A 23,097-nucleotide genomic window follows, 5' to 3' on the forward strand; every position below is an offset into this window, starting at 1 on the left:
CAGAGATAGTTTTGCTCAGCATTCCAGAATGTTGATGGAGAGTTTTTTTTCTTTTGGGCACCACATTGCTTGAGCCTTGAAAGATTGGAACACTGCTCCCCAGCCTACGAGGCTAGCTTCTGTTGTAACTACCCTCCATGATTATGGAAAAAACAACATTTCCATTTCCAAGGCTGGGTTGGAAATCCACCAAGCTATGGAAATCCTTTGCTTGGCTAGAGAGAAGCATTGGAAGATCGCGAGAAGTGTGTTTGTTCCAGGCCAACAGAATGTTGTGTTGAAGAAGCCTTAAGTAGAACTGAGAAAAAGGAACAACCTTGAATGAAGGTACCATAAGGCCCAGAAAGGGATATCTTCCAGGGAGAAACTTCTGCCTGGGCCATGTCTAGAATGAGGCCTAAGTATTCTAGAAGGTTGGAGTGCAGACATTTGAAGGTTTATTACCCAGCCTTAGGCACTAAGAATATGGAGAGTTGTTTGGAAATTTGCAGATAGTTTTCAGGCAGGTTAATCCTTCAGAAGAAGGTCATCTAGGTACCCTGTGACCTGAATGCCCTAGGTTCCTAAGAAGGCGAGTGAGGGTGCAAGCAGCTTCCTAAATATTGTGTGAGCAGCAGATAAGCTTAGACATCCTCCCCCATCTCCCAGAGACTAAGCTCTCAGTGGTGGAATTTTTACCACCAAGTTTGAAAGTTTAAACACCTGATGAGTTAATAAAGTCACTTACACACTAGGAATGTGTTTTACTTTATTCACTTATCAGGTGTTTAAACTTTCAAACTTGACAGTAAAAAATGTCACCGTTCAGAGCTTAGTCTTCTGGAGATGACTAAGTTATACATCACACCACAGATCGCACTTTTACCACAACTTCTGCCAAGAGCCCTTATAAGGGTTTCAGGTACCGCACGCCCTTTTGCTGCAATGACTTTTGATAATCTTGTAAACAGCAAATACTATTCAGCCAAGAATGAAGAAAATAAAACAATTTACAACAGTCTATGCACAGTTATATGCACTTTTAGAAGGGATAGCAAAAGGAATAACAAGTGTCACTTTACATCAGTAGTGACTCATAGGTACTGATGTTAGAGATATCAAAAAAGAGATAAATCAGTAAGGCAATATACTATCTCTTACCAATATTTGGGTGCTTTAATAGACGACAAATCCGGGCCTCTCTCTCTAGTTTCTGATGATCTGTAGAATGAGAAGAGACAAATACAATTAATGCACAGGTGCCAAGCAGGTCACTGGTGTTCATCATAGAGAACTACTTGATAGGATGTAAACCCGTTACGGCACTGACAAGTCATAGGCCCCTGGGCAATAGGAGATCATGGGGCCCCTGTGTCCTTGCCCAAACTAAAAAAAGCCTATGAAAAAGGTACCAGGGGCATCTCATGGGGCCCCCTACTGACCCCGGGCCCTCGGGCAGCGCCCGAGTTTCCAAATGGTCAGTCCGCCCCTGCGTTACGGTATGTCTCAAAATGCACTTCCATGCTTTAAACCATATCTATTAGTACATGGAACCATGAACATAAGTACATTGCTTATGCTCAAGCCAGATATTTTCATTTTGTTATTTACAGTTAACAAATTGTTTCTCTTTTTTGCTTTGTGTTTCCATTTGCTTTAATTAAAGTTCTCTCCCCTTTTTAATCCAGCTAAGCACGCCAAAAGAATTCATAAATTAATTTGCATCAAAAGACCTTTGAATATTTGAGTTGGAAGTGGCTACACGTAAGCATGTGTGAACTCTTTGTTTTCCTTTTACATTTTGGTTATTCAATAAAATGACAGAGTATCTGGTAACTGGTCTCTAGTTATTGGTCTTGCATTTTCTTGCAACTGTTGCCTGTTTGTTGCCCATGTATTGCCTATGAATTGTCACAATGGCCTGTTTGCTGCTCATGCTACTTGTTGCCCACTTATTTCCATAACTATTCATGTAGTTGCCCATGTATTGTTGAATATGGATTTCCAGATATGCCTGTAATGTCAAGTATGCCTGTTTGGTGACCATGAATTGTCAAATAGCAGGTGTGTTACCCATATTTGTCAACCACCTGTTGTCATAGTTGCATCTGTCACCCACTTGTTACCCAAGTATTCTCATTCTTGCCAGTGGGTTATCAATAGTTTGTTTTAATTGCTGTATGTTGTCCATCTATTGCCACAATCACCAGTGTGTTACCTGTATATTGGCATATTTGCCCATGTATTACCAAAGTATTGCTATGGTGTCATCTGTATGAATATTGGAGCAAGTCATTGCTGTTTGTTTTGATGCTTATATTACTATACATTGTAATTTAACTCTCCTGCCTCCCTCAGGGCCCTATAGTAATGAATCTGAATTTATTTAGAAATTTTGACCTTTCACATTATCACCTTTGCCTCTCTAATGGCCTCACTAACCAATAAGATGGCTTGTGAGTCATGACGAAACAGGATCACGTTTTACAGGAAATGTTGAGATTTGCGTATACAGTAATTTTGGTTCCCCGTATGCCTGTGTTTATGGATTGTTTTAAGCACGAGGAAATTATTGAAGTTATCTTCTGCTCTTGTTTTTTTTAGAAGTCTAATTTGTCCATATGCATTCTAAAGCAAGAAACCTGCTCTTGATACTTTGGTGACATAATTAGTTAGCACAAAATGGAATGCCTTGTATGCAGTACCTTGTTTACTAAGTATTCATCCTTGAAAACAGTGCTTACCATCACTGCACAGATCAAACCTTACAAGCCTTTACATTACTGCATATAATTTTCTGTGGCACAATATATTGTTAAAAATACAATCATATATAACCTCTTATCAACACTCCAAAATATTTACAGGTCTTCCATATGTCAATATGCAGTTTTCTTGTACGTTTCAGTTTCGTATTAGCTGTTAATTATTTTATTTTTTTAAAGCGATAGTAATCCTGGCTTCTACAACCCCACACCATATTCCCCCTCCACCAAACTTTACACTTGGCACAATGTAGTCAGGCAAGTACCGTTCCCCTGGCAACCAGCAAACCCAGACACGTCCATCAGATTCCCAGAGAGAGAATCGTGATTCCTTACTCCAGAGAACACATCTCCACTGCTCTAGAGTCTAGTGGCGGTGTGCTTTACACCATTGCATCCAATGCTTTGCATTGCACTTGGTGATGTAAGGCTTGGATGCAGCTGCTTGGCCATGGAAACCTATTCCATGAAGCTCTCTACGAACTGTTGTTGAGCTACTCTGAAGGCCACACGAAGTTTGGAGGTCCTTAGCTACTGACTCTGCAGACAGTTGGCGACTTCTGTGCTTATTTTACGTGGCCTATCACTTCATAGCTGAGTTGCAAGGAAATTTCACAGATGGACTTATTGCACAGGTGGCAACCTATCACAGTACCATGCTTGAATTCACTGAGTTCCTGAGAGCAACCCATTCTTTCACAAACGTTTGTAGAAGCAGTCTGCATGGCTAATTGCTTGATTTTATATACCTGTGCCCATGGAGGTGATGGGAACACCTGAATCCAATGATTTGGAGGGGTGTCCCAATACTTTTGCCAATATAGTGTGTATATATATATATATATATATATATATATAGAGAGAGAGAGAGAGAGAGAGAGCAGGTAAAATAAGTATTGAACACGTTTTGCTAGGTAAATATATTTCTAAAGGTGCTATTGACATGAAATTTTTACCGCGTGTCGGATACAACCCATGCAATCCAAACATACAAACAAATAAGTTCAGAAATTAAGTTCTGTGTAATAAAATGTTATGACACAGGGAAAAATTATTGCACACGCTAACTGAAATTGATTTAATACTTTGTACAAAATCCTTTGTTGGTAATGATAGCTTCAAGATGCCTCCTGTATAGAGAAATTAGTCGCATGCATTGCTCAGGTGTGATTTTGGCCCATTCTTGCACACAGTCTTTAAATCTTGATGGTTCTGTGGGCCTCTTCTATCAACTCTGATATTTAGTTCTTTCCATAGATTTTCTATTGGATTCCAGTCAGATGATTGGCTGGGCCATTCTAGCAGCTTTATTTTCTTTCTTTGAAACCGACTGAGAGTTTCCTTGGCTTTGTGTTTGGGATCATTGTCTTGCTGAAATGTCCACCCTTGTTTCATCTTCATTACCCTGGTAGATGGCAGCAGATTGTTATAAAGAATGTCTTGATACATTTTTCCATTCATCCTTCCTTTAATGAGATGAAGTTTGCCAGTACCATATGCTGAAAAACAACCCCACACCATGATGTTCCCACCTCCAAACTTCATTGTTGGGATGGTGTTTTTGGGGTGATGTGCAGAACCATTTGACCTCCAAACATGGTGTGTGTTATGGCATCCAAAGAGTTCAATTTTGGTCTCATCTAACCAAACTATATTCTCCCAGTATTTCACAGACTTGTGTAAATGTTGTGCAATAACTTTTAAATGAGCTTCAACATGCTTTTTCTACAGCAATGGAGTCTTGCACGTTGAGCGTGCATACAGGCCATGTCGGCGGTACTGATTGTTTTCTTTGAAACAATTGTACCTGCTAATTCCAGATCTTTCTGAAGCTCTCCAAAAGTGGTCCTTGGCTCTTGGACAACTCTTCTGATAATTCTTCTCACTTCTCTGTCAGAATTCTTGTGAAGAGCACCTGGTCGTGCCAGGTTTATGGTGAAATGATGTTCTTTCCATTTCTGGATTGTGGTCCCAACAGTGCTCACTGGAACATTCAGAAGTTTAGAAATCTTTCTGTAACCAATGCCATCAGTATGTTTTGCAACAATAAGGTTGTGAAGGTTTTAAGAGAGAGCTCTTTGCTTTTACCCATCATGAGATTGACACCTTGATAACGAGACACCTTTTTATAGGCCATCAGTTGAGACTGAACCAGCTGATATTAATTTGCACTGAAAAGGGGCAGGGTTGCTTTTTAATTACTGATAGATTTCAGCTGATGTCTTGGCGTTCCATGCCTTTTTTGCACCTCTCTTTCTTTATGTGTTAAATTCTTTTTCCCTGTGTCATTTCATTTTATTACACATAACTTAATTTCTGAACGTATTTGTTTTGGTTTCTTTGTATGTATAGATTGCATGGGTTGTTACCGACATGTGGTGAAAATTTCATGTCAATAGCACTTTTAGAAATATATTTACAGAGAAAAATGGTGACACATTCAATAATTATTTTACCCTCGTTTACACACAAATGTTTTGCCTAGAATTTCTATTTTAAACTGAATGGGTTGTTTTACAAGGTATTTATTCACATAAACTTTAAAGCAAACTTGATGCTTTTTCATGAATTGGTAAAGCACAGGTTTGCTTTAAGAATAACAACACTACATAATGTAATAATACTAAACCAGTCATGCACAATATTAATGTGTATAAAAGAGACACAGCAGACCATTCATAAACCTAGTTCACAGATATGTTAATTGCACGTTAAACCAGAATAATATAATTTGAAATCATCATCTGTCCTTTCCATGTGGGACCTACATGTACCTGCATTTGCAACCTAATAACACCATCAAGAACAGGGACATGCTACTGATATTCAACGGTAGCAATCTCTTCACATGTTCTGTCATTTTAGAATCTCTTTGTATAAGTGTGTTTATAGAAATGTGTTAGTTGTTTCAGATCCTTGCCCCTAAGAGGTAGAAGTATGCAGGACCTGAGAACCTACTTCTACGTTACTGCCGATCTTATGCCTGTATGGCAGTTCATCTTGCAATCCATATAAGCTCTTCAAAATAGCAGAATGCCTCAAGTCATTTCTTAGCTTGGCAGTCTGTTCAAGTCAGCTGCAAGTATGCCCGTGGGCCTGGTAGTTTATCCCTTATTGACCTCTTCATTCCCTGTACTTTGTGGCCAGAACCCTTGTAAGTAATGAATATGTTAAGTATGGCAACATGATTTGAGTCATATTTTGAGAAAGCCGCTGTTGTTACCAATTTGTCCAGTAGCTAGTTTTCAGTTCTCTAGAGTCCATTCCAAATAGCTGAGTTAGTTATTTCAAGGTATTACATTTTTAAACTAGTAGCCTGGCTTCCAAATTGGCTGCCTGCACATATGCGTGACAAATTCCAGGATGAATGAAGTCCTTTCTGAGTATTATGAACCAAGAAGCTTTCACTTTTCTTGTCAATATTATGTTATCAACCATGTCCAGTATCCAGACCATACATCAAAGTCTACTACTGCTTAGCATACACGGAATTATTAACAATCTTACTTTAAAGAAGAAAACACACCACTGGCTAGGTGCAAAGCCGGACATACATTGAAATTCGGCCCGTTCAGCAAGGACCAGCCAAATTTCAATCCATGCGTGGAGAGGCTGGTTGTACACAAGTTGATCAATGGACAGTGTACAATTAGCCTGCCAACACTCATCATTGTATTTTGACAACACAGAAGGATCCCTGCAGTCAGAATACAATAGCTCAGCTGGAGGGATTCCCCCATCCACATCTAATGTATGGATGGGGGAATCAAGGCATTTTCTTTCTTTCAACCTTCTGGTTAAACAAAAAAAATGCATGATGTATGGGTTGCCTAAGTGAAATTAGGCATCAACTTAGGAAATAGGGGGAATAGATGAAGAGGGTAGCAAGTGTTAACTTGCCTAGCTATAACATTACCAAAAACCATATAATATCTTGTGGTTAGAGTGCAAAAATATTATCATTTAATAATTTATAATCCAGGTCTTTAGAACATGAATATATGGATTGTAAATTTCTGTTACACCTGTATTTGAACATACCTATATGAGCACATTTCTAAATGAGCTCTTAAATTTTGAGTTCAACTATATAATCAGTTTTGAGAATCCACATCTTGCTATTCAACATCCACATCTGTAGCAATCTGTTACCTTAGATCAGGGGTCTCCAAACTTTCTAAGCAAAGGGCCAGTTTACTGACTTTAGGGGGTCCGGACCGGTAAATGTCCCTGCATCAGTGGGAATAAACAATGCCCCATCTTTGGTGTTTGTGAGAGGAATTGTGCCCCATCATTGGTGTCACTGGGCTCCATTCTTGGTATCATTGGGGTGAACTGTGCCCCATTGTTGGTGTCATTGGTTGGAAATGTACCCCATTGTTGGTATCATTGGGAGGAATTCATTGGTGTCAGTGGATTAAATAGTGCCCCAAGCCAGATAAAAGAAAGCACAGGGCCACATCCGGGCCCCCGGGCTGCAGTTTGGAGATCATTGCCTTAGATTAATAGTAACCTATCCTGGTAGTTGCCCATAACTCCCTGTTGTTTTTTTAAGCAAGATATATTCAATTGAGAGGTTTTTTTGTGCTATTCTTTTTGTCTCACGTGCATTATGCTGAAAGTGAGTATATTGCTTTTAAAACCCACCCATCATGATATATGTTAACCTAAAAATAATGTGAAAAAGACAGCTATCAAAAGAATAATTATATGTACCATAACAAACAAGCAGAGGGGAAATGACTTGTCAACAGTATTGGTTGTGGGCTCCCTGCAGCTGACCTATTTCCCATTACAGAACTAACCATGCCTTGTTTCACATTGGGGTTTATTTACTAAAGGCAAAAAGACTGTGCATTGTGCAAGTGCAGTTGCTCCAGAGCTTAGTAAATGAGGTAAAGCTTCGCTTTGCAAAGAATACCCAATCACATGCAAGGAAATTTAAAAAAAAACTGAATTTTTTGCATGCACTTCATTGAATGATGGAAGTCATTCGAGCTTCTTTTCACTTACCAAGCTCTGGAGCAACTGCACTTGCAAAGTGCACAGTCTATTTGCCTTTAGTAAATCAACCCCATTGTGTCTGTTTGTGGAGGCTGTCATCATGGTAAAGGCAGGGCTTTGCTTTCTCATGTTAGAGCTGCCCCCTGATGACTGGTAATCTGATAGTTGGTGAGGGAACATTCAAGAAGCAGCAGAGGAGTAGGAGGAAACAGGAATATGAATGCAGTATAGGTCTTTACCCACAGATTATTTTCCAGCAAGCAGCTCGGTGGTGACATCACCAAATATCACTTCAAATCTCAGCCAAAGGAAGAAGTGGCTCTCACACTGCAGATATGCAGCTATGAGGCTGTGGGCACAGAAGTGCATGGGCACCCTCACATGCCAGGAAGTACACTACTATTTTTCAGGATTTCAAAACAAAGTATACATTTTTCAAGGTACTGCTTAGGCAAAATTGACATTTCTAAATTATTAATATTTTAATACATGATTTACATAGCGCCAACAGTTTGTGCACCACGTTACAAAATAAAGGGAGAAAGTACTGGTACACTACAATTCAATATAGTAGGGCTAGGTAGGTCCTGCTCTTAAGAGCTTATAACCTAAAGCTGAACGTTGGGATCAAAAACTTTCATTGAAATATATTCCTCAATATCCACAAAAGATATACAGTACTGTGCAAAAGTTATATGTGAAAAAATGCTGTACAGTAAGTGTTCTATCTCTCCAATCTAAGCATTGAAAGTGTGATCTCTGTAACTTACAGTTGTGATGAGATAGTGATAACTCCAATCTTAGTTGAATACCACAGGCAGTGACTCAATCGGATGATACCTTGTAGATCTTGTGAAGTTTATTCCATAAACTGAGAAAATCTTACAACAATGAACATCTGATAGGTCAAAAGATCATAATGTGATCTGCTTCATGACATGAGGCTAGAAGCTGCAATGCCTTACTGGGAAAAGGGGTTGGCTATCTATACAGCAATAACTAAACCAGAGGAAAGGGAGGAGCAGAGACAAAATATAGAGAACACTTAAAGGCATATGACAGTCATGTGAAACATGACAGTAAGAATGCTTTCAAAAATATATATTTTAATTGTTTATTTTTATCAATGTACAAAATGCAAAGAGAACAAACAGAAGAAAAATCTAAATCAAATCAATATTAGGTGTAACTACCCTTTGGCTTCAAACCAGCATCAATTCAATTCATCAAGCTCTTTTGAAGAACCACAAAGAAACAGGCAACATTGAGAACCACAGATGCGGTGGTTGGCCAAGAAAACATAAGGCAGCAGATGAAAGATACATCATGCTTACTTCCCTTCGACATCAGAAGATTTCCAACAGTGCCATCAGGACAGAACTGGCAGAAAACAGTGGGACCCAGGTACACCCATCTACTGTCTAGAGAAATCTGGCCAGAAGTGGTCTTTATGGAAGAATTGCAGCCAAAAAAAAAACATACCTCCAATGTGGAAACAAGGCTAAGCAACTCAACTATGCATAAAAACATAGGAACTTGGGTGCAGAAAAATGGCAGCAGGTGCTCTGGACTGATTCAAAATTTGAAATATGTGGGTATACCAGGAGGCAGGTTGTTCGCTGAAGGGCTCGAGAATGGTACAATAATGAATTTCTGCAGCTAGAAAGGTGAAGCATGGTGGAGGTTCCATGCAATTTTGGGGCAGCATTTCTGCAAATGGAAATGGAGATTTGGTCAGAATCAATCGTGTCTTCAATGCTGACAAATACAGGCAGATACTTATCCATCATGTCATATCATCAGGGAGGCAGGTGATTATCCCCAAATTTATTCTGCATCAGAACAACGACCTCACACATACAGCCAATGTCATTAAGAACTATCTTCTGTGTAAAAAAGAACAAGGATTCCTGGAAGTGGTGGTTTGGCCCCCACAGAATCCTGATTTCAACATCAAGTCTGTCTGGGATTACAAGAGACATAGATTTAAGGCAGCCTATATCCACAGAAGATATACGGTTAGTTCTCCAATGTGTTTGGAACAACCTACATGCAGAGTTTCTTCAAAAATTGTGTGCAAGTGTACCTAGAAGAATTTATGCTGTTTTGAAGGCAAAGGATAGTCACGCCAATATTGATTTGATTTGGATTTCTCTTCTGTTCATTTACTTTCCATTTTGTTTATTGATAAAAATAACCTATTAACACTTCTACTTCTGAAAGCATTCTTAATTTACAGCATTTTTCACAAATGCCTATAACTTTTGCACAGTACTGTAAATTCACTTTGTGTTCATCACATGCCTTTTATAACCTGGTTAGTACCTTAGTGAAAAAAGAGTAACAGTGACATCATCACTGTGCTGCACATAGTCTATGCAGAAAACTGAGATGTGGAAGGGGCCCAGCAGGTCCACCAACTATAGGCAACCGATTAGTGGAAGGGCAAGATACAAGGCCAGTCACCCTGCACAAAGAGAGAAAGCAGCAGTGACTGGTCTTTATTACAGGAAGCTCCTGCACAGAGGCAACATTTCACACTGGATTACTGCACAGATCTGAAAGAAAACACACAAAGCTCACCAAGATTCAGTTAAAGTAGAACTATACTATAATTGAAGAGTTCGAGGTATTTGGGCTAGTAACATTAAAGTTAATTATGACAAAACAGAGGCCTTAAACATTTCACTACTATCCCAAGAGGGCTCTGAACTCCAAATCCCTTCTTCACACAATCTGTACTTGCCTAAAAACGTGCAACAAAACATATTTTTCATGGTTTGGGTGCATAAACATAAAAATGAATATATTACCTAAACTGCTCTAAGTGTTTCCTGTCCCTCCTTCGTCAGGTTTCATACACAACATAAACACCATTGTTTGCAATGTGAGGGGGGCTATCTGTGCTCCCTCATTTATCATTATACCTTCATGTGTCCTCCCTGATTAGCATCCTAGACTGGCTTCATGGTAACTCAGCTAAATTATGGACTGTCCTGGAAAATAATCTCATTACCCTGGAACTTACATCTCTATCACAGACCCTTCTGGCACAATACCCCCACATCACCCCCACCCCACAGATTCCCGACCCCTTTTGGCTTCATACACACTATGTGTCTAGGACACTTACCTACATAAAGGACGGTTGTCTACTTGGCCTAGAGTCTTAACATCGTTATTTAGTTATCCTTTTCCCCCAACTCTGCGTACATCTCACTTCCTATTAGAGACTAAGATTCCTAACACTTTCCTCGCTCATACGGTGACACAGGGTACTCTGTTAACTTTATTTAGACTTCTACCAGTTTGTCATAACCCCTCGCCGGCCTGCTGAGAATACTTACAAATTGGTCATTATTTCGTACCAGCACAGGATATGCTCCACAGACCACATGAATCCTTGCTTCTCCAATCTGACAGTGCAAATGCACTATCTTGGTGTAAAAACTGAGAAATGCTTATCCATGGAACCCATACTTCCCATTCTTCCTCTCTAAATGGCAAGGGGAACTTAACCTCACGAAGGATGAACTGGACTGGGATAAGATTTCAACATTTACACACAAGGCCTCAATATCTTCCAGAGCACAGGAGTGCAACTATAACATTTTGTTTAGATTAGCATCACATCTATCAAAGTGTAGCAGCTTAACTCCAAAAGCAGCCCTATACCCTAAAACTCTTGAGGACCTCCTTTTTATTTATTCTCTCCATGACTGTACTGTCAGATTCTCCATGGGGACCTCCTATTTATTTCTTCTCACCACAACTGTACTGTCAGATTCTCCATCTTTTTTGCACCTTGGGTTAGAATATATTTGATCCAGCTGACAAGCATATGTCTCCATTTACTCTGGGAGCCTGTATTAAAGTATTTCCAATCTTATGGTAAACTTTTCGTTACCTATTTAGGTTTTCAAGTTGTATTGGTACTTACTCTATGTTCACTTCCTATGTTTTGGATATATCAGTTGATATATCAGTTAGGTCAATATATTCCTCATGCCCGAATTTTCTTTATTTGGATATGCTATATCCTGTATATGCAAAAATTGTCAAAAAAACCCAGATTAAACTTAAAGTAGAACTATAGGCAAAACTTTTTTTTAAATTTTGGGTAGAGTAAAGTAAGGGAGGGTTATAACCTTTGTCAGTTTTTTTGCCATCTGTGTCCCATTGGGGAGATTAACCATCAGTTCCTGTCCCATAGCCAAAATCTGAAGTGAGAGGAAGTCCCTGCAAATTAAGGGCCCAATTGGAAGATTTCCCTTCTATTACCTTTCTGGAGACAACCCAAAATGTGGGATTTTCTTTTATTTCACTTTCAATGATAAAGGTAAATAGGACAACTATAGAGGGTGATTTTCCATTATGGGAACATAGGCAGCAATAGAAGCTTAATAGGTGTACTAATTGCTTTCTACTCTATCCAAAACTAAAAAAAAAAGTTTTGCCATTAATTATACCTTACGTACACACATGGCTCATATGTTTAAACAGTATTTACTTATACTGGAGTTTAGCTTTAAAGCAGCCTACTGTATGTGGAAATGTTACACAGCAACATCCTGAGAACAAACACGTCTGGCTTTATGCCACCACAAGTACTTCATATGTCATCCCACACAAATCTCCAGCAGCTATTGCCTATTGGTTGCTGTCTGAATTTTGGCTCCAGCTCGAACCACTGCACCAAAGACTGAGTAATTAGTGTCTATGATCTCCTCCAGCCTGAGCAGGACCATGACTGCACTGGGCAGAATGCAGTCACAAGCACTTTCTCTGTAATTTGTTTTTCAGTGCAAATACATGAAAGAAAATAGTTGTGCACTATATTATATTAGTACTATAAATCAATGTGCAGAAAAAATGTTGCTGTTAACAAGAAAACAAAAACAGTTGAAGCGTTAGTAAACCCAAAAAACATCCCTTTGCCAGTAAAACACAGCCCTGCATGGGACACAGGTTAAATCGCCCCGTATTGACAAGGCCTAACCCTACGTTCACACCTAAGCGTTTTCTGCCACATTTTGCAGAACCACAGTACAGTCCATTTAACATTATTTCTTACGGGAAAGGTTCACATTTCCGCGTTTTCACCCGGCGCTTTTTTGACTTTTGTGAACGCAACACATTGCGTTTTTGGTTCTATAGACTTCAATGAGAATGCTGCGTTTTTACTGTGTTTCTGCTGCATTTTTTTATGCATTTTGCATTTAAAATCTGCCTAGCAACAAGAAGAATTTAAAAAAGAAAAAAAAAAACGCAGTACACATCAAAAATGCATCAAAAACGCAAAACGCAATGCAAATTGCAATGTAGAAACGCCTCAAACGCAACCTGCATAGGTGTGAACCTAGACTAAAAGTTGACCATTACAATCACGCCTTTCGATGTTAAATGGCTTGTCTCCATTCACTAACTGTTACTTTGTCTGGACAGCTTGTCAAAGTAAGCTGAAAATTAACAGTAACAATAAAACTCTAAGAACTAGTGAGCTGCAATTTTAAACTACTGATCATAAACACACACCTGCTGATTAAGGTGCCTTTTCTGCATGTGTCCCGACAATATGTTGGGGATGATTTACTAAAGGAAAATAGGCTGTGCACTGAAAGTGCACTCCAAGTGCACTAAGAAGTACACTGAAAGTGCAGTTGCTCTAGATCAGAGAGGAACGTGCAAGGAAATAAAATACCAGTATTTTTGCTTGCACATGATTGAATGAAAGAAATCAGCAGAGCTTCGCCTCATTTCAGAGCTTCCCCTCGGATCTAAAGCAAGTGCACTTGCAGATGCACTTGCTGTGCACAGTAGATTTACCTTTAGTAAATTAACCCCATTAAATTTTGTGGGCACCTTCACACTAGTGCTTTGACTGGCATTTTCTCAAGTACAGCAGTCACTGCTTGGACGCATAGAAAACAATTGTTTTCTACGTGCTCTGTTCCCACAGCAATGCAGCCCGGAGGTGCGCTGCAGTGAGGCAGGTATGCTGCATTTTATTGCAGTGCACTGGATTGCAGCGCAATGCACCTCGCTGCAGTGCGCTGGCATGAGTGAAGTGTCACTTTGTGCACTTCACATAAGGTTGTCAAAAATAGAAAAGAAAAAAACAACTGTATGATGTGGCAAAATGTGCCCCTGCCACATGTGACTGCAGCCCAAAACAGACAGCTGCCCACACGCTAAATGGACCCTTAAGCCAAAAAGAATGCAAATACCCTTTCACAAAATTACCTATCTAAGTTACAGAAGCTCAAAAGCTTAAGAAAAAAATGTATAAAATCTTTTCCTCATCTAATAGAGCATCAACCAACATGAATAAAAGTAATTGAATATATAAAATTGTACATACAAAGCAAGTGTCACCATAAAGCCAGCGCATAACCAATACTGCTCAACTCAAATCCATTAATGTCATAAACAATATACAAAAAAATCCATATCAGCTATAATTCAGTACTTATATAAAACTCAAAGTCCACACAGCATTCATAATCCAGTGTCCATAATTAGTGTGCACACAGTGTTCAAAAATCCAATGTGCTTGATCTTCTTGATCTTAAAGGATAATTTCACCTTTGTAAAAAAAAATAAAAATAAATGTACATCTGTTTTCAGGTAAGAAAATTTGCAGTTTTTATTTTTTTTACTAGGAGCCTGCTTTCAGTGTAAGCTGTCTGCTCGTACCTCATTTGGAGGCAGTTGCATAATGACAGAAATCATCAGTGAAATACCTAGAGTGCTCATCAGCGCCCTGGTATTTCATTGGGAACTACAAGCCAATGACCGCAAAGGCCTGGCTATCGGTACTTGTAGTTCTCCCATGCACAAATCTCTGTGACTAAATGACACAGCTGGGTTAGCAGAGCCTCGCACAGCCACTTTTTTAAAATTGTGATAGCGGGTGTGGGGAGAGGATCCCTGGCTCGCTGTCACAACAGGGATTGGGGATGGGGGGTTGGGGTTTGCTTTAACAGTAATAGGTTATACGTTACAATCTGAATACGGGTATAACATTTAAACTTACAGGGCACAGTTTACACAAACTCAGAGAAATGGGATAGGACAACTCAGAGCATAAAGACTTTATTTATTTATTTATTTATATATTTATTTAAGAAAAAATTAAAAACTCACAAGTGCAGTCATCAACATCTGCATATAAAAGTTGCCTAAACTTTTGTCTCTCAGTTCCTTGTTACGGTCCTGAATGAAATATCGTTCTTTGGAGACACAGGGAACAAACGTTAGTGCTACACTCCTAGATTGTGCACCAACTGACTGTCCTACATGTTACATCACTCAAGATTTGTCTGGGGCTCTATATTTTGTACAGCTGTTCCAAACTTTACTCTATTATCATATATATCTATTATTCACAAATAAGCAAAGCAACCTGTCAGCATAAAGTGAACCAATTTTTAAAAAAATAACAAATGTTATATTTACCTGCTTTGTGCAATGCTGTTGCACAGAGTAGCCATGATCCTCCTCCTGTGGGGTCCCCCCGCTGAACTCCAGGCTCCTTCCCCCAGCTGAGTGCCCACCAGAGTGTGACTCAGACCCATCCCCTCTCCTTCCTCACTGGTTGTGACTGGCAGGAGCCATAGGTTACATCTGCTGTCTCTGAGCCTATGGGGAGGGAGAGAGCATAGGGCTTGCCTGCATTCTGGATCATTGGACAGCGGAGGACAGTGCTGGCTGCCCAGGGAGTGAGAGATCAGATAAGTATATCACCTTCATCATCCCCTAGGCAAAACAAGCAGTTAATGGTTTTTCGGCCTCCAAGTTCAAAAGAACAACATGGAGCAAATAACAGAAGCTCATTGTTAGGGTTTACATACATTTTGAGGCTGCTTTACTAGAGGAATTGAGAATCTTTACTTAATATATTGTGTAAATATTCACTTTAATTATCTAATTATGTGAAAGCAAATTCTAGACATGATTGGATGATTGGAGTGGGTAAAATAATACAATTTATTGTGTAAAGATTCTCAGCTTCCAATATGGTGATTCACTTCCAATCTGGTATAAAGAAATTCTAGTTTATTATTATTATACAAAATTTATATAGAGCCAACAATTTGTGCAGCACTTTACAATATGTTTAGTTACTTCATCTGCACATGATTGGATAATTGAAGTGGATATTCACACAATTTATTCTGTGATCATTCAAAATACCTTAAAGCGGAGTTCCACTCGCCCTGTCAAAAAATAAAAGTCAGCAGCTACAAAAACAGCCACTTACCTGTCCCTCAGTCCCCCGGTGTGTCCCCCACAGCCTGTTTTACCGGCCGTCCAGTATTCCAGGAGGCTGGCATCTTCAGTGTGGGCACCCGGCTGTGATAGCTTGCGGCTTCACAGCCGGGTATCCACTGCGCATGTGTGAGTAGCACTGTGCTTCATGAATGGTCCTGTAGTCTTCTGGGACCTGTCATGTGTCCCAAAAGACTACAGGGAGGGAGGAAGGACACCTTTTGCTTCCAATCGCCTAGGCGATCGAACCGGAAATGGGAGCGGGTACCTGTCACATTCAGGTACCCGCTCCCCCCCCTGCCCCCCAAAGGTGCCAATCCTTAATGGGGAGTGGGGGAGCAGTCCTTAAAGCGGAACTTCCCCTTTTGGGTGGAGCTCCGCTTTAAGAGCCTATTTACATTTGTGCAGTGCATTACTGCACACTATGTTACACATTAAAGCAGCACTGCACTGCATCTGAGCACCACAAACCAAAATGTTAATTATTTTTTAATATTCAAGGCAAACTCCCCCATCCATCCATCCATCCATGTCTCCATGCTTTATTTTGCTGAGAAATTACTTTGAAAAACACCCTTGGCATTTCTGGCAGTGGCCCTCCTGAGTAAGGGCAGATGATTCATGTAACATTTGCTTCCTGGAATCCATCTGCCCTTAGTTCCAACATAGGCTGAGCTGAGAACCCCCCCTCCCCTACTGAAGATTCCTGAGATGTATGACATCATTTGCCTAGGCATGGAAACCAGGAAGTAACTGAAGAAATGTATAAAAAAAGTTGAATACAAGTAAATATGATATAATTTCCAGTCGGTTTACTAATGCTAGCAGCATAAGGATTACAAATAGTCAATGTTGATTAAGAAAGTGAAGTTCCACTTTATGTGCATTGCATTAAGATAGCCCATTGTAACCAATTGACTTCCAACACAAAGAGATATTCCAATTATCGCACATAATTTTTGCTGCAATGCACTATGGTGTGTTGTCATGCGTTGCAATGCATGTGCGTCTCCTTGGTGTGTTGAGATGTTACTCAAAATGAATGGCAAGGCAATGTGTCAACTCTTGTAATGTGCATTGGCATAAAGCATAGATGTAAATTGTCCCTTAGTAAATTAGCATCATTGTTATTATTATTGCTACAGCATTGATAAGTGCACATGGGTTAATGAAAAATGTCCTTAAAGAAGTCACAAGTGTAACCTTTTCCCACGTGAGTCCATGTCAGTGATGGTAAACAGTCTCTTTTCTTCTCCCTAGCCCCACCTTCTACGCAGCTTTTTATAACCCAAGATTGAGGTCAGTCCCTTAGAAAAGCAGCTGAGGGCTGGAATGAGGTTATACAGCATGAGTTATGAGATAACTGTGCTACACAAGGTGAACCAAATCCGACAAGGTGTATGTGAAAAACAATCTTAAAATGATAGTAAACCTAATTTTTTTTTTTAACAAACATGTCATACTTACCTGCTCTGTGCAATGGTTTTGCAAAGAGCAGCCCCGATCCTCCTCTTCTGTGGTCTCCCACCGATTCATCTGGCCCCTGCCCCCTGCTGAGTGCCCCCAAGCTGCTTGCTATGGAGGCACTTGTGCGGGCTCAATCACGAGTCGCGCTCTGTGTGTAAAGAGCATGGTTTGGCCCCACCCCCTGCCTCTGTGCTTACTGGCCGTTGGCTCCTGCTGCTGCCTCTCTGTCCAGTTAGGAGAGAGTGTGCCGAGAGAGTTGCTGCTGTCGGGCAGAGCACTGAATTGAGATCGGGCTCAGGTAAGTATAAGGTGGGTTGGGGGAAGCTGTATACAGAAGATTTTTTACCTTAAGCCCTGGTTCACACTGTGGAACTGCATGTGATTAGCTCAGGAACCTCACCTCATTTTACAAATTTTGTTTAACCAAAAAGGCAGTACCCAAAACAATCAAAATACAGAGTTAAAGAAGAAGCATCCATGAGTACAAGGCAGGGGCGGACTGACCATTGGGGAACTCGGGCACTGCATGTCCCTGGTACCTTTCATAGGCTTTTTTGGGTGTGGTTTGAGTGTGGGAGAGGACACAGGGGCCCCATGATCCCCTATTGCCCGGGGGCCCCATGAGTTGGCAGTCCGCCCCTGGTACAAGGTACATCTTTCAGTATGTGACAGGCATAACGTAAATACAATTCAATTACGTTTATAGGCCATGAATAGTCAGTAAATAAAGCAGGTGGTCAAATGATCGTGTAAGACCTCAAATCACAAACCCAAGGATGGGGATATAATGAAAAGGTTGGATCTATACAGACCTATGACTGAGAAGGGAACCACCAAAATTGTATATATAAAAAAAGAGAGGAAATAGAGAAGAGATGCAGAAAAAGAAAAGGGGAGGAGAGGAGGGAAAAAAGAAAAAAAATGGGGGGGGGGAGGGGGTAATGGAGTTTGCCTATTCATTTTCTATGGCTCAAATCACACCTTTTTTTTTGCCGCAACGGAATCGGATCGCATTGGTGTTCATACCCATGCAATCCGATTCAGGCAAATGCATTGCGTTTTGTGACCTGAGGTGTTGTTAACTTAACATTGGCACTCGCAGCAGATTGCATGAAGACAGTGCGATTGCTATGCAGTGCGGGAAACATACAAGAATCGCTGCGTTTCCTGCTCTGCATATGCAGAGTATGTATTAAGGTGAAAAACCTTCTGACTTTAATGAATTAGTGTAATTAAATCTTTATTTTAACATTTCTCTGAGGGGAACATGTGGAGTTTCACTGTCAGCAAGTGTAAGCTACACAATCAAAACTTTCGACTAGACAGAGAAATTCCGATAAAAAAATCAAGTGGTAGAGGCAGGGAGTTGGACTATCAAAATGCAGCAATGCACAATAAACACACCTGTACTAAATTTGACAACACACAGAGCATCCACATTTGTGGTTTCTGGTGTGCTATAGTGTAGGTCTATTTTTTCTTAGCTTATATGTGTGTTGGAGTGCTATTAAAAATGAAATAAAATGATTTTGACATGCTTTACTGCAACATATAATGTAAGTGTGAATGCACACTAAAGCTGAACTCCAGGGAGAGATAAAAGGCACAAATTAATACAGCTCTGTATTTATAAAACATTGTTTTTTTTTATGAAAGCAGTGGGAATACATGATTTTGATTTGATATCAGCCATTTGCAGTTCCTGTACAGCATAGCTCACAATTGAGAAGTGGTTCAAGGAGCAAATCAGGTGTACATTGCACACGTGCTAACAAGGAACATTACAAATTTATAGAGAGATGAGTTCATTGGTGTGCTGCTTCTCCTTTCACTGTCCAGTCACAGGGTCAGGTTATGGAAAAGAGCTGTGAGCAAAGTGAAACTGCAGCAGAGAAATATCAGGTCATCTTTCGTGCAAGGCAGCACTGTGCTGTGTGGCAGAGCTGTGTAAATCTCAGGACTAGATGGACAGAAATACATATCCTTTAGCAGGTAAAACAACATTGCAGCAGAACACAATCAATGCAAATCTCAGAACTGGATAAACAGAAATATAAAAAAAAAGCTTCCTTATATGTATTACATATGTGTATTTAGCTGTTTGCCTGGAGTTCAGCTTTAGGAGGTTGGGGGGAGGCTATACGTATACAATTTACTTTCCTGGGGGAGTGACAAGGCCGAGATGGATTTCTTAAATGCAGTAGAGAAAAAAACAGGTCTGCTTGATGGACAGAAAATATAATAATTTGGGAGGTGTAAAAGCTCCCATATACTGTATGTACCTGCAGTGCTGTGAAAAAGTATTTGCCCCCTTCCTGGGTTTTTTTTTTTGCATATTTGTCACACTTAAATGATTCAGATCATCAAACAAATTTTAATATTTCACAAAGATAACCTCAGTACATACAAAATGCAGTTTTTAGATGATTATTTAATTTAAGGGAAAAAAGCTGTCCAAACCTGCCCGGCCCTGTGTGAAAAGATAATTGCCCCCTAAACCTAATCACTGGTTGGTGGCAACAACTGCTATCAAGCTTTTGTGATAACTGGCAATGAGTCTTTCACATTTTGGCCCACTCTTTTTGCAGAACTGTTTTAATTCAGCCACATTGAGGCTAGGTTCACATTTCTGCGTTCCTGCGGACGGCGTTTTGCGTGGGTACGAGAGCCCATTCATTTAAATGGACTCCCATGCCCTGGGACACGCAGGGAAGAAGTCCCTGCACTTCTTCTTAAAACGCAGCCCGCACGGGAACCTCGGTTCCCAGTACGGTTGCGATTTCCAGTGCGGGAGGCATACCATTAGAATTGATGGTACCCGCCCATGAGTCCGCATTCCTCTGTGCGGGTGGTGCGGCTGCATGGATGTTTGTGCGGATCCACGGCGGCACCACCCGCAAAGATGTGAACCAGGGGTGAAGAGTTTTCAGTCATGCCACAGCATTTCAGTCGAATTTTTCAAAGCACTTTATGTACTTAGCAGTGTGTCTGGAGTTCAACTTTAAAGAACAACTGAACTTTAGTTACCCATTGTGGTTTCCATGCTGCTGACCTTTTCCCCACTACTGACTTATCATCCCTTGTTCTGCACTGTCTCTCTTAGTGGTGGTGGCAATTTTGGTACAGGCAGTGTTTTGCACCCTCATGTCAGGGTCTCCAGCAAGGAGATCAGTGAGCAGCCTAGTGGTGGTATCACCAAAGAGACTAGCAGTCAGAGGCAGCAGTGCCTTCGACCTCACATTGCAGATATACAGATGTAACGCTATAGGCACAGAGCTGCCTAGGCACACTCACCACCTAGGAAGTGCACTGCTTTTTCGAAGAGGAATTTTGATCAAAAGCTAGAAAAGTACTGATGTTTCCTTTACTCTGAGTTCAGGTCTACTTTAACTACTTCACTGCTGCAATATATTTTTTTTTTAGATATGAAGTTTAGCTAAACAAGTCCTTAGAGCTTTAGTGACACAATTTACTGATAATGAAGTATTATGAAGCAGCTGGGTCCTGTTAAAAACTTCACTGTAAAAATGCCCGTCCTCTTCCTGCTGCGGACCTTCCAGCATAGAGGAAGTTAATAGCCTGAGTCTTCTGTGAAGCTGAAGTAAAACATTTCCAACAGGGGTGGGGGAAGGAGTGTGCCCCCCTACTCCATTGGGAAAAACTGATTCAATGTGTACACTGCTTGCCACTCAATCTCTCTTAATGGAGGAGATATGAGAGACATAGGGTGCACTGGGTAAAGAAGCCTCATGACAGTACTGAAATATAAGGCAAATATTCCAAGCTGGGGAAAGCTGGATAAAGTCTCTACAAACACCAAGGCTGCACTCAATAGAGATAGAAGCAGATTGTGGAAAACATAAGGGACACCACAACCATCAGAGACATTAAACATAACCCTCTGACCATGCTGCATGTTCCTGATGCTGGTGGTGTTTGAACATCTTCCTGATCTGCTAAATGTTTAACAGTCTGTTTTATATGGGTACGCTGCAAATGTTGGAGGTTGGAAAGGTGATGGCCCCGTCTGTCCTAGTATGCTCCAGTGGTTTTGCTTTGGGGATGGCGCATGGTTCCAGGGGTGTCTCTCCCCCGCTGGGAATCTTGAGCTAATGGTTACTCCTGGATAGCCACATGCATCTTGGATTGAAATATAGATTCTGATAAGTACTACTCCTGATAAAGTGGCTTGGACTGCAACATTGGTGACCCTCTTCTCCTCCCTCTTTGTATAGAATTTATTTATAGCACTGTACATGGGCCTTTTTTTGACAGAGCATTTATCTATCTTAACTTACAACTGTAATCTTGTACAGGGCTTGATATTTGTTTTGGGCACACCTGTATTAATGATTCAGATTCTTTTCTCCTCCTTTTTGAATGCGTTTTATGTACAATCTTTTTTATTATGTAAAAATAAAATTATGTATGTTGATATGTGGTTGTCATTATTTGATACCTGGTGCCTTAAAGTGTTACTAAACCCAGGACCCTGCATTCACTTTATCTGGTCTCCCACAGTACACAGAACATGGAAGTGCAACTATTTGAGTAAATATAAACTGCTAAATACCTTTTATTATAAGCGGTTAGAGCAGTCTTGTACGTTTTATCAGTGTCCAGCAGAGCACTGGTTAAAGCTTGTAGGAGGAGTTTTCATTTTCTCCTGATTGTCCTATGAGGCTACAGGACCCCTGACCCTTTGTCTGGACAGTGCTGGTTGGCCCTGTGCTGATCAAATGCACTATCCCAAGAAAACTAACTGAGCATGTGCAGCTTGCCTCCAAGGTTCTGTTCTATCAGCAGATAGATTGGGGACAGTAGAAGAAGTGGACAGCAGTCTTGTGACTTCTGTCAGTGTCTGGCCAAGCACTGGTTAATCTTGTAGGAGTTTTCTTTTTCCCCTGACTGTTCTAGGAGGCTGCATGGCCCCTGACTCTCTGACCAGACAGCGCTGATTGGTCCTCTGCTGATCACATGCAACCCTCCCCCCCCCCCCCAAAAAAAAAAAAAAACAACTACTCTCTAGCAATGCCTACTACCAAACAGAGCATGGATTGGGGACAGTAAAATAAGAGGAGGATCAGAGAAGACAGGTTCAAACAACCTTTATACACTCCACGCTGTGCAGCGCCATGGTAGTTAGTTTAAACTTCCTGTCAGAATATCTGCTTGCTTGTACATCCCATATGGCTAGCAGATATTCTGACAGGTCTGCAGGAGACCTGCAAGGCATCAGAGATCTACTGATCGCTGGTGCAATGCTTTCCAAGCTCCTCTGGACAAAAATAATAAATACACATATTTTTACCTTCAAAAAATGTGCAATTATTATTTTTGTCCAAAAGGTGAACTTATCTTTTAATGTCTGAGCGATTGTCAGTCAAACGATCACAGTGCTACAAACTGAAAAATAGCCTGGTAATGAAAGGTACTACAGGCTGGTGGTGCAGTGGTGAAGGCTCATTGGCTATCCTGCTTTAATCAGTCAGCCATGGCAGTTTATAAAAACATGACATTTTTGCCGTGGATATCACATTATTTGTTTGGTTTCATTAAGGAATATGAAAACTGACATTTTTTTGGCCCCCTGGGCATTAAAGGTTATATC

The 23,097-nt window shown here is 40.5% G+C and overlaps 1 protein-coding gene across 21 annotated transcripts in view; it reads right to left on the reverse strand.

Moving 5' to 3' along the window:
* CAMK2B (calcium/calmodulin dependent protein kinase II beta) overlaps positions 1-23,097 on the reverse strand; it is a 208,684-nt gene that overhangs the window by 94,647 nt on the left and 90,940 nt on the right. For all 21 annotated transcript variants that reach the window (XM_089692420.1, XM_089692427.1, XM_089692417.1 and 18 more), the window contains exon 3: positions 1,141-1,200. In XM_089692420.1, the coding sequence (XP_089548546.1) occupies positions 1,141-1,200 (60 nt within the window). The remainder of the gene's footprint in view (positions 1-1,140; positions 1,201-23,097) is intronic.

The sequence above is a fragment of the Staurois parvus genome, unplaced genomic scaffold, assembly GCF_062004578.1.
Source record: "Staurois parvus isolate SC_StPar_1 unplaced genomic scaffold, SC_StPar_1.0 ptg000586l, whole genome shotgun sequence".
NCBI classification, from domain to species: domain Eukaryota; kingdom Metazoa; phylum Chordata; class Amphibia; order Anura; family Ranidae; genus Staurois; species Staurois parvus.